The following is an 11,566-nucleotide window of genomic DNA, read 5'->3' on the forward strand; positions in this document are numbered from 1 at the left end:
CCTTATTTAAAGCTACCTTCACCCTCCCACTCGCCTCTCTCGCGCGTCTCTTTCCAAATAAACACAAATTCCTGAAGAAACTGAGTTTTCAATATTAAAATTTAGAACAACAGACATGATGCAAAACAGGCCGTTGGAGGTGCTTCTAATTGAAAATGACAAAATGCAAAGCTAGACGTCGCCAATAATACAATAACCCAACATCAATATTTTAAATGGACACATGCTGCATTCACCTATCATTCTCGACAAATGCTAATAATTTTAAATCATCAATATACTATTATTATAATTTTTTACTTATTTTAAGCTTTAAACACAATAGTATATTCTTTTCTTATTAACTAAACATTATTAGAAATTGTGTGTTTTATTTTTAATTTAATGTTTATTATTCATATTTTTCTTTATAACAATGTTAATTAAAAATGATGATTGATTAATAATAATGTTGACTAAACTTTAATTTGGCATTCGAATAAAGATGGTTAATTAATATTACTTCCAGAAAAATATCAATGATATTAAATGATATAATTAGTAATTTATATATTTAATAATATTAATAATTAATATATTTTGAATTTATTAATTATTTTTATAAAAAGAATGAAAAAGAGTAACAGTTAAAAGTAGCATTAATTGAGATTTATGTTGAGTAGTACTAGGGAGAGGAAATGCGCGTGGAGGGGCATATCTGGATGATGAATAAACAAAAATAAAGGAGGCGGTCCCTCCCATGGGTGGAGTACATTAAATAAGAATTAGATGGGCAAGGATAGGACCACCTCATCTCATTATCTTATCTCGCCTTCGCCCTAAATTTAGGAACATTTTCCTTAAACCCAATCTCACCCACTTTTTCTCCTTTCAACATATATTCTGATTTTTATTAAATTATCAATGGTTGATATTTAAAAAATTTATTGGACATGCGAAAAAAGTTGTTAATTAGAAAAGACTAGAGATGTTAAACCAAAATATTTACGCTTATGAACATCTACAAGTAAAAAATTGTTACACCTAAAAAAAGTCTTACCTGTAGGTATTTATAAGTTTGATTAAATGGTTATTTTTTTATTATGCATATGAATGAGGTAGGTGTAGATATTAAAGTATCAACGTTTATAGGTATTGATTTACATAAAATTATAAAAGTATCCTTACTTACGTTTAAATAATTTATTATAATCTTGATACGTGATTGATTAAATATTATTCTTACTAAAACAAAATGCTGTGTTGTTTTTATAATTTACGTATTTTCTTTCAATTATTGTTATTATAATTTCTGTCATTGAAACAAATTTAAGTAATCGATCACACACACAGTGGTAATGACCACTGTTCGTGTCCTGTTGGCATCCTTAAAAGGAATTATATTTATTTTAGTGAATTTTTTAGTTAAAAAGAATATAGCTTTCAATCGGATGCAAAAAGTTATTGGTGTATTCACGCAAAAATAATATATCTAATAACAAAATTTTGAATATGCATTTAAAAATACATAAAGAAATTACACATAATAATTTTCCATTAAAATTGTGTAATTTAATATAATAATAATAATATTTAAGTGTTATGATTTAAAAAAAATATTATTTATTAGTTTTTATTATGTACATTTAAAAAAACTGGTTAATAATTGTGCAAAAGATTATAATAAATGCGATAATGGTAAAGTATTTGATAATTTACCTAAATCCCGTGTGCTTGTGGATAGCAGAGTAATAGAGCAAGTTGGCTATATTTCTGTGTGCTAACAAAGAACAGAAGAGAATAAGTGTGTTAGCTTATGGTCGAGAAGGACAACATAGGGAGGCAGTATGAGGACCCACCAACTCATCCCAAACAGAGCTCTCTTCACTGAAACCAATCTGAAAAAGCCTGTAAAAGACTTTACTTAGGAATGACTTCAATCTCGGGATTCGTTCCCTACAAAGATTTCCCTATTCCCCTCCCCATTTTCTTTTTAATTTTAAATCATGCAATTTTGGATTGCAAATTAATAAAATAATTCCTGATCACTTGGTTTTGAATGATGGTAGTTTTGTATTGCTAGAAGGAGAATTTGTGAACGGTGACAATGATTGCAAAAGAGTTATATTGTTTATATATATTTTTTATTTATTAATTTCTCTTCGTCATATCATTTATTTTATTGCATATTTTCAATTTTTTTATAAAATGTTATACAAAATTAATTTAAATTAATTTTTTTATATTAAAATATGTCCTATCACATACCCGAATCAATGGATGAAAAAACGAGAGAAAGAAACAATGAATACCACAGAAGTTCAGGAAATTCGTAAAAGTTTTATCTGTATATATCATTACGAAAAATCACGGTCAGTTTTCAGGGTCATCATCAAGGTGTTAGTAATTCAAAGAGCAACTCATGCGGCGGCTTGTAGTTTATGTACCAGGCAAAGGACGATAGTCACTTTATGTTGTTGCTGGTCCATGTTAAGTATACTTTGCATAGAAGGTTAGTTTTTTTTTAATTATTAAAAGAAATAACTAATTTTGTAATTTAATTTACATGAATTATGATATAAACATGTGTTATACGTTTAATATAATTAAAAATACATAAATTATTAAGTATATAAAATAACGTAAAGTGCATAAATAAATTAATGATAAAACAAAACTGTCATTTAAATTAAATTAATTAATATTTCCCGTAAGATTATACACGTAAAAAATAAATTATTTGAATTCATTTAAGATAGATATTTTTAACATTATTATGATTTTTGTGATTGTAGGATTTTTTTGTAATATATGGGACGAAATAATTGAGGAAATTTCCTTGATTTTTTTTTCTTTGAACGAAGACTAATTTGGTCGTATTTATATATCTTGCTGCATTGACCCACTTCTCTTAGAGGTGGAGAGAGAGAGAGAGAGAGAGAGAGAGAGAGAGAGAGGGAAGGCATATATCAATGATGATCATAGCATGGAGGTCATCATCACCCCTATCTGATCTTCTATTTCTGAGGAGGTATATCTCATCTTTCTTCCTAGGTTGGTTTCCATGGTACCCTCATGTTGGCTTATTAAGACCACAACACTGAGTAAAAGCATCTTCCTTTTCCTCTCTAATTTACCATCATCATCAATTTGCATCCACGGAACACCATCAACATCACCACTACCACCACCTTCACCTCCACTTTCATCCAACACCCACCTACCTTAACCCTTCCTATTCCACTGATCTGCCATTAAGGTAAGGTCTTCCACTCATTTAGTTACTTCACTTAGAAACAAGAAAACTATACTCAATATATTCATATATACCTACAAATCCTTCAGTTTTTTTCCTTCCTTCACTTTTTAATTAGAGGAGGGTTTCTAAGTTCTATTTTGGGAGGCTCGATCCTGATGAACGCACAACCTTGCAGCATAAGAAAACAGAAATAACAAGTAACTGAAGCAATAATTGAGGTTTCATGGCGCAACAACTGTGTGAAGACAAATCGAGGGACATGGCTTCATCAACCGGGTTCTGCTACTCAGATGTGTCTTCTGCTAATCCAACGGTTCAAGTTCAACCCCATCTCATGAACCATATTCAAGGCTTTGTGACAGACCCAGAGATGTTCAACCTCACCACAGGCATGGAGATGATAGGGTTTTCCAAGAATCTTCAGCAACAAAGTGAAAGCAACGGTGTCATGTGGAAAAGTTTCTTCGGCAAACCAAGTCAACACGCGGGTCCTTCCTCTTCCAAGACGATGAACGAGTCTTCAAGCAGTTTTTACAACCCGCATGAGTATAATAAGCAAGATTTCACATCAGGGATTTCTGAGACAAGTAGCGAAAATTTAATCGTAGGTGGTGCTCATGATTCTGCCCCGTGGCAAGAGAACAGGTTAATAGTTGATGACTCTTCTTTAAGGTGTGTGTTCCCTTGTGAAGGTAACGAAAGGCCAAGTCAAGGCCTTTCACTCTCTCTTAGTTCAACCAACCCTTCAAGTATTGCGTTGCAATCTTTTGAGCTAAGGCAAAGTAGCCATCATCAGCACCAACCCGATTTTGTTTCTTCAAAAGAGGGGTTCTTTGGAAAATCTCAGCAACAGCAAATGTTGCAAGATGGGTATTTCAGTTCTAATAAAGCTGCGAATTTTTATCAGGGACAATTTCTAATCAAGAACTCCAAGTTCTTGGTACCTGCACAGGACCTTCTGAACGAGTTTTGTAGTCTAGGGACAAAGGAAAATGATGTACCAAAGCCAAAGTACTCTCAAAAGAACAAGCAGTGGGAAGAGGATAACGCTGGCGGTTCCTCAAAGAACCATTCTCTCAGCTCTCTCGAGTTCGTGGAATTGCAAAAGAGAAAAACAAGGCTGCTTTCGATGCTGGAAGAGGTATATATGTTTCAAATATTCTTATTTGTTTGGGCTTCATTTAAGAGTTTAATTTCCCAAGTGTTGTACTTGGCGAAGAAAGTATTTATATATCTTTTGTGCTATTGTTCCGCACAATATGGAAAAAGTGTAAGTAAAAACCGTGCCTTTACTCCAAGTGAATTACCCGTCACAATCCAGGTTCTTAACTTTTCGTTGGTGTGGTTGATGGGATTGGGGTCTTTCCACTTTGATTCTTGAACTAATTAAACAGCGCGCGGGCCTTTTCATCAATGCCCACCTCGTGACAATTGAGCCTTTTTTATTTATCCTCACAACCAAAACCTCTAATGTTTTGCCTTTTACCTTTTCTTAGCAACTTGGTTCTCATTTTATCTCATTTGCTTTTAAATCTTGTACGTATGTGTATATATAGACTCATTTAATTCGTTGCTGGCGGTAACTTTCTTTCAAAGTGATGTTTATATATTACTACTTTTCTTTCACTTTTGTATACCCTTTTTGTTCTCAAGGTTGATAGAAGATACAAGCACTATTGTAATCAAATGAAGGCTGTGGTCTCCTCCTTTGAAGCAGTGGCGGGTAATGGGGCCGCCACAGTTTACTCGGCGTTGGCTTTGAAAGCCATGTCTAGACATTTTAGATGTTTGAAGGATGGGATTTTGGATCAAATTCAAGCCACAAGGAAAGCCATGGGAGAGAAAGATCCCGTTGCACCGGGCACAACAAGGGGTGAAACACCTAGGCTTCGAATCATTGACCAAGCATTGAGACAACAAAGGGCATTTCAGCAAATTAACATGATGGAAACCCATCCATGGAGACCCCAACGTGGTCTTCCCGAACGATCCGTTTCCGTTCTTCGGGCTTGGCTTTTCGAACACTTTCTCCACCCGTAATTGTTCTCTACTCCTCTTCTTATTTCTCTATAATTGTTTGCTAGCTATGATGAAGTTCTAGTGTGTGTGTATATATATATATATATAAGTTAGCTACAAAGTAGATTTTGCTAAAGAATCAATGTTCTCTATAATCGTGTGTTTCTTATGTGTAGAATCTCAATCATTTATGCTTGAAAACAGTGTGTCAATACACATTTTGGTAGTTTCTGTGCATCACTATTCAGATTCCATCTTTTAGTATTTTGTCACATTATTTTCAATCATTTCTTTTTCTTTAGGACATTTATAATCTTTTCATTTGCTTCTTTATCTCAACTACTACTTTTTGCTAGTTTAATTATTCTCCGTAGGGCCCGTTTCTCCGTTACAGTTATCTCTAATCATTAATTAATTAGTTAATCTTAGTACGTGCCATTGAAGGTCATATATATTAATTAATTTTTTGGTGAAAACCTTTCCAGGTACCCAAGCGATGTTGATAAACATATTCTAGCCCGCCAAACCGGTCTCTCAAGAAGTCAGGCACGTGTACATCTTCATTTTTTTTAAGTTTTTCAATTTGCCCTCAATTAATTTGCATAAACATATTCCAATACACATACGACCTTCTCATATAGATAATTCAGTCACCCAACACTTCCCATCTTTTAATATTCCTACAGCTAAATCAAGGGTTTGTCCAATTTACCCATGAGCTAAATAATCATATTTCATGTAGACTAATAAGAAATGTTCGTTTCAGTTATTAAAATTGAGTTTAAATAACTAATAATAATGATAATAATAATAATTTAATAAAAAAATATTTGTCATATATACTTTTATAATTTTAATATAATAAATGTGCTTTTAATAAAAAAAAATATTATTGTTAATATTTAATTTTAAAAAAATTCTTTATTTAATACTTTATCAATAAAATCTCATTAGTATGTCAAAGATAGAATTGTATATGCATGCAATAACTTAAACTCACCGATAAATAAACTGTTGTTATTAATTGCATGCACGGAACTTGAAAACTAATCGCGACACTGGTTTAATTAATTTGGAAGCAGGTTTCAAATTGGTTTATTAACGCGAGGGTGAGGCTATGGAAGCCGATGGTAGAGGAAATGTACTTGGAAGAAGAGAAGGAGCAACAAAACAACATAGCATCCTCGGAAGGTGGCACAAATCATGAAGAGGATCAAAACCAATCTCCTTCAACCCGACCTGAGGATCAAAAGTCAACGCAAGCTTCACTCCTTCGAATCGACTCAGAGTGCGTGTCGTCCATCATCAACAACCCAGATCATAAAAACGACACAAAGAGCAGCAAAACCATCCAAAACGACCACCACATGAATCCCACGGACACATTTGGTTCAGTGGAGCTTGACTTCTCATCTTACACACACCATTCCTCCGGTACGGTTCCTTACACAACAAATGATCACAATGCAAATCAGAGTTTCCACGGTGGCAGTGGAGTGTCGTTAACGCTAGGGTTACAACAGCACGGTGCAGGTGGGGTGAGTTTAGCGTTTCCGTCAGCAACACAAAACTCATTGTTCTATCAAAGGGACCAGATTGAGGAGTGTCAAACGGTTCAGTACTCTCTTTTGGATGGCGAAGGACAAAATATGCCGTATAGGAATCTTATGGGGACACAGTTGCTTCATGACTTGGCATGATAATGAAAATATATTCCAGTGGTTATAGAAGGCAAAGCTTATTCAATTAATAGTGAATCATATGTAGGACCATTGAAATTAATTAAAGTAGAAAGGTTAGTTTTAAATTTAAATTAGCTTAATTAGTACATATAGATATGAAGCTTTACACTTAGATAATACATGCTTTCAACATTTATTATTGCCTATTCTATTTTGGAATTTGAATCACCAACTGATTGATGCGATAGTATTAGATATACAGATTTTTCATATGGTTCCTGTTATCCTTAATTTTTTTAAAATTAATTTTTGTTTTTCCTGGAAAATATACCTTTTTGTAAAGCTACTTGATCAGTTGTTGATGGGGCTCCCATTCATCACTGAGCCAACAGCTCGAGTGGGAAATAAAATTCTTTTTTAGGATTGAAGATAGGAAAATGATTTTTGTATCACTAAAGTGGAATATCTTTTTGGTGCTCTATTTAATTGTGGTGAGGATTTTAAGATACCTATATATATATATATATATAAACAAATAAAAAATATATGATATTACCTGCGATATTAATTTTTAGATATTTAAATAATAGAATTGTTGAAGATATTTGTTGTTTATTGGCAAAAGGAAAGGAATACTGTAAAAAGGACAATAAATCATTTTGCTGTACAGTTTTGGTTGGATGTTAAGAACAAGAATTACAAAAAAGATAAAATAAAATATCTATATATCAAGGATAATTTGATGGTTGTGGTCCCTTATTCACTTCATGAAAACAACGTCTCGTGCCAATAAGAATTGGCTGCTTTATGATATATCTGTTTTATGGTTGGTTCGACGGTGCCCCTTCTTTTTTGCCACTAAAAAGATATCTTTTCAATTAGTGTTGGAGGCATTAGGGTTTTAAGATGAGATGCATGCTCTTTATTGAAGGCAACTTGTGCTAAAAGGTTGATGAACAGAATCGCAAGGACGAGAGATGGATAAGTATTTAAAGCCCTTTGTTGTCGCGTGGGTATATAGATGGATATTAATTGTCCACTCTTCTTATGTATAGGTTAGTGTAGATTTACCAAGAGATTCTGATTTTAGAAACAAGTGTTGGGAATTGCATTGCGGATTATTATTATTTTAACTACTCTGTTTTCATTATATTATTTTATTTTTACAGTTTATAACAGATAAGAGAGAGACCAGAAAAAATTGGAATTAATAGGACAAAAGATGGGTGAAAGAAAAGGTAATAACAGAGAGAAATAAATATATTAATAATTAATTAGTTGAGATAATTTAGAATTAATTATTTACATAATTATTAAATGAACTTTAAGAAAATTCCCTAGGTATTATATTTTTTTTAAAAATTAAAAAATTATAGTTTTGAAATACAAGAAATACGTAGAAGTGGTCATATTCGGGTTTGATAAATAACTTAATTAAATGTTTATTTAATAAATTTATTTTACAAAAAGTTATTCTATGATTTTTATCATAAAATTATTAAATTAAATTTAAAATAATTTATTTTAATAAATTATATCAAAATATTCATTAAAATAAATTAAAAATTACAAAAATGTTACTATTAGTTATTTAAATTAAACTTTAAAATTTAAGATTAACAATATTTTTTTTTATTGAAAATGACAATGAACCACGAAGCATGCATGAAGATTTCAGTCTCACCAATTGTTACCCTTCGGTTTATTTTCTTGCCAAACTGTTTTATGGTATAAATGTTAGGATGTGCCTTATTTTAATTCTTTTTGGAGTTGGCCATTATTTTCTGTTAGGAACCTTTTGATTTTATGAATCATAATATTAAAGTGATGATGCACTTTTACCTTACTTCCAGAAAATAAGTGAAAGAAAGAAAGCTTAGGCTGTGCCAAGCTCAGATGTATATTTATCACATATACACATGGAGCTACGTGCTTGACTTACCATAAGTAAATAAAAGGGAAATGGCATTTGTATTACTCAGGGACTGATATCTTTTTATATTTAAAATATATAATAATTGTTAAAAATAAAAAAATCATATAAAATATTAAGTTTTATTTATTCAAATAACAAAACTAGTAAATATAACATATAGTTGTAAACTTGGCTGAAACCACGTGTATGTGATAAGCTAAGAAGCATGCTACAAAAATGAGATAAAGCAGCAATATTAATTATTTAGTCAAGAATAGTAATTAAGTACATAAATTATACATTACTTTTATTATTCAGAGCTAAGATTAATTATATAGTTTTTTTTTATCACATTGCATTATTTTTTTTATACACTTCAAAAATAAAGTGTATATATGAATAACATTATTCTCCACCTTCATAAAATGAGAGTTTTAACATTCTTGTAAATAACATTACTAAAAAAAAGTTCCCTAAGTCATCGTTTACTTCATCTATGACCAATCATTGTTAAGTTTAGCTATTGATGACTTGATCGGTACACAAGAATTAATTAACTAAATTTTGTTATAAGCAATTTTTTTATTAAGAGAATATGAGGAATATCCTAAACCCATAATTCAAAGAGAACATCAATTTATTTGTTTGCTGATATTAAAAAAACGTTCAAATTATTTGATTGCTTGCGTAAGCAAATTAAATAATTTTTCATACATTGAATCGGTCAATGCATCGTGAAAATAATTAAAAGGATCTTTCCAATGTTGAAGTTCAAGAGCAAAATTAAATTTTGACAAGGTGCATCAACCTAACCAGCTTAATAAAGTCTCCCTCAAATACTATACCTTTTCTTTGATGTACTACGTATTAATTTGTATTGTACATTGACACATGTAACCAGTACTGTATGTATAAAAATTAATCTAGACTTTTAATTATAACGACTCTCAGGAATGGATTCTGCATGTCAGCTTCTGTAGACAATTGCCTCCACAACAAATATTTTTTTTTAATATTACATGTATTAAAGTTGAAATATTAATTAAAAAAGATAAGTTGGTTGAATAAATTAAAAAATTAATAAACTTAGTTATTAAATTAGCTGTGAAGTATGAAAACTGACATGAAAAATATATTAAAAAATTATAATAAGATGGTAAGAATAAAATATAATAAATTAGTAACTTACAAACTCAGATAACACATAGAATGATGTTTCAGAAAATGCTACATATCATGTATTATTATAAAAAAAAAAATGTATTTTATCAATAAATGCAAATTATTATGTGCTGAGATCATTTTTGTTAATATAGAATTTGTTTAATCAAAATAAATTCTTCGTTTAGAGTTTAAAAATTTAAACTAAAATAATATATTATACTAATATTTGGTGTTATAGATTAATAAACTCGCAATGTCTATACTATATACTAAAAGTTTATCGTTAAAAGAACAATATTATCAATGATTAATTTAATTATAAACTTTTAGTTAATGATATATTTTTTATAATGTATGATGTTGCTTTTGGTTTTTATTAAAAAAATGTTTTGGTATTTGTAGTCGGGTACATAGGATATGTCCCAGTTAGTTATTAATTTGATAGAAGTGTCAAAAAGCCTTTCATTTAGGGTTACATATTTTTTCTAATTTAATTTATTGTTTTTTTTTTTCAATCACGTCCTTTAAATTATGTAACTGAAAAAAGATTAATGAAGCCAAGTGCTTGACACTTCAGATGAGGCCGCAAGTCCAATTTTATTGGTTCTACACCCACTCTCACCAACTAATTCATGGAGTTGCTTTTTGCATACCTTTTTTTCAATTGCATTCCTTTGTACTTTTGTTTAAAGATTTGTCTTTAAAATAAAAATTCCATCACCTTCATCCCTCTATTTTCTCTTCTTGTTCATGCTTTCCTCATTTTTTTCCTCTGATATCTCTGTCGTTTACTCTTATTTTGTTTGTGCCTCTTCCATTTTTTTTTCTTGCATTTCCTAAATTCAAACTTGTTGCACCTGGTTTATCTCGTATAGCAGTTGCACCTTCATCGTCGCCGTCGTCTGCTATCACCACTGTTGCCAATGTCATTTCTCCACCTTCTTCTTTGGTGATTCGAGATGGTAAGCGCTAAACTAAGCATGATTTTAGAATGTAATGTAGTTTTATTTTATTAGCAAAATGCCTGTGTAGTATAATGAGAGCTCGATCAGTTATGTGTTGTTTTATCTTTCCCTTATTTTGCATTGTTTTTAAGTTGTTTAGTTTTTATTTGTTCAATCCTAAATACATAATTAAAAAGCAGGTTTGGGATGCGCAGATGTTAAGAATCCAGGATACAGAAAAAAGTTGAAAAAACAATCCCCATCGATTCAGTGTGAGCCTGTTTTATAGTGGGCTTAAAATTCTGGTTTTAAATAACAATCTCAAATTAAGTGTTTAGGTTTAAAATTAGGTGACTGATTTATTTACGAGCTTATGTAGATTAATTTGCATAATTGAGAGTTAAATGTGTTCAACTTATAAGTTTGTGAGTCAATTCACTGACTATAGTATAAATATATTTGTACATTAATATAACTTAGTAATGAAAATTTATTTTAACTATACACGTGTGCATGTGCAGGCACACATACATTTACATGGATAAATAAATATACACTTTTTTTTATCATTTATAAAAAAGAGAATTTCGTACATGCTCCTTAT

At 30.8% G+C, this 11,566-nt stretch overlaps 1 protein-coding gene across 3 annotated transcripts; it reads left to right on the forward strand.

Moving 5' to 3' along the window:
- The first annotated feature begins 2,858 nt into the window (after positions 1 to 2,858).
- LOC113853544 (homeobox protein BEL1 homolog) lies at positions 2,859 to 7,421 on the forward strand. Of its 3 annotated transcripts, none has more exons than XM_027483957.1 (5): positions 2,880 to 3,238; positions 3,414 to 4,379; positions 4,892 to 5,274; positions 5,743 to 5,803; positions 6,340 to 7,220. In XM_027483957.1, exons 2-5 carry the CDS (start codon positions 3,462 to 3,464, stop codon positions 6,955 to 6,957), a joined length of 1,980 nt encoding a protein of 659 aa, XP_027339758.1. In that variant the 5' UTR covers positions 2,880 to 3,238; positions 3,414 to 3,461; the 3' UTR covers positions 6,958 to 7,220. The 3 variants fall into 3 exon arrangements, with proteins under 3 accessions (XP_027339756.1, XP_027339758.1, XP_027339757.1); XM_027483956.1 differs by having other exon boundaries at positions 2,893 to 3,238; positions 3,354 to 4,379; positions 6,340 to 7,191; XM_027483955.1 differs by having other exon boundaries at positions 2,859 to 4,379; positions 6,340 to 7,421.
- The last annotated feature ends 4,145 nt before the right edge of the window (positions 7,422 to 11,566 follow it).

This window comes from Abrus precatorius, unplaced genomic scaffold, assembly GCF_003935025.1.
Source record: "Abrus precatorius isolate BTA unplaced genomic scaffold, Abrus_2018 Scaffold11, whole genome shotgun sequence".
Lineage (NCBI taxonomy): Eukaryota > Viridiplantae > Streptophyta > Magnoliopsida > Fabales > Fabaceae > Abrus > Abrus precatorius.

Excerpts from the sequence above, each read along its gene's own strand:
- LOC113853544 (XM_027483955.1), top strand. The coding sequence starts at position 3,462 with ATGGCGCAACAACTGTGTGAAGACAAATCGAGGGACATGGCTTCATCA. Across the intron at positions 4,380-4,891 it reads TGCTTTCGATGCTGGAAGAG|GTTGATAGAAGATACAAGCA; the intron begins GTATATATGTTT and ends TTTGTTCTCAAG. Across the intron at positions 5,804-6,339 it reads CCGGTCTCTCAAGAAGTCAG|GTTTCAAATTGGTTTATTAA; the intron begins GCACGTGTACAT and ends ATTTGGAAGCAG.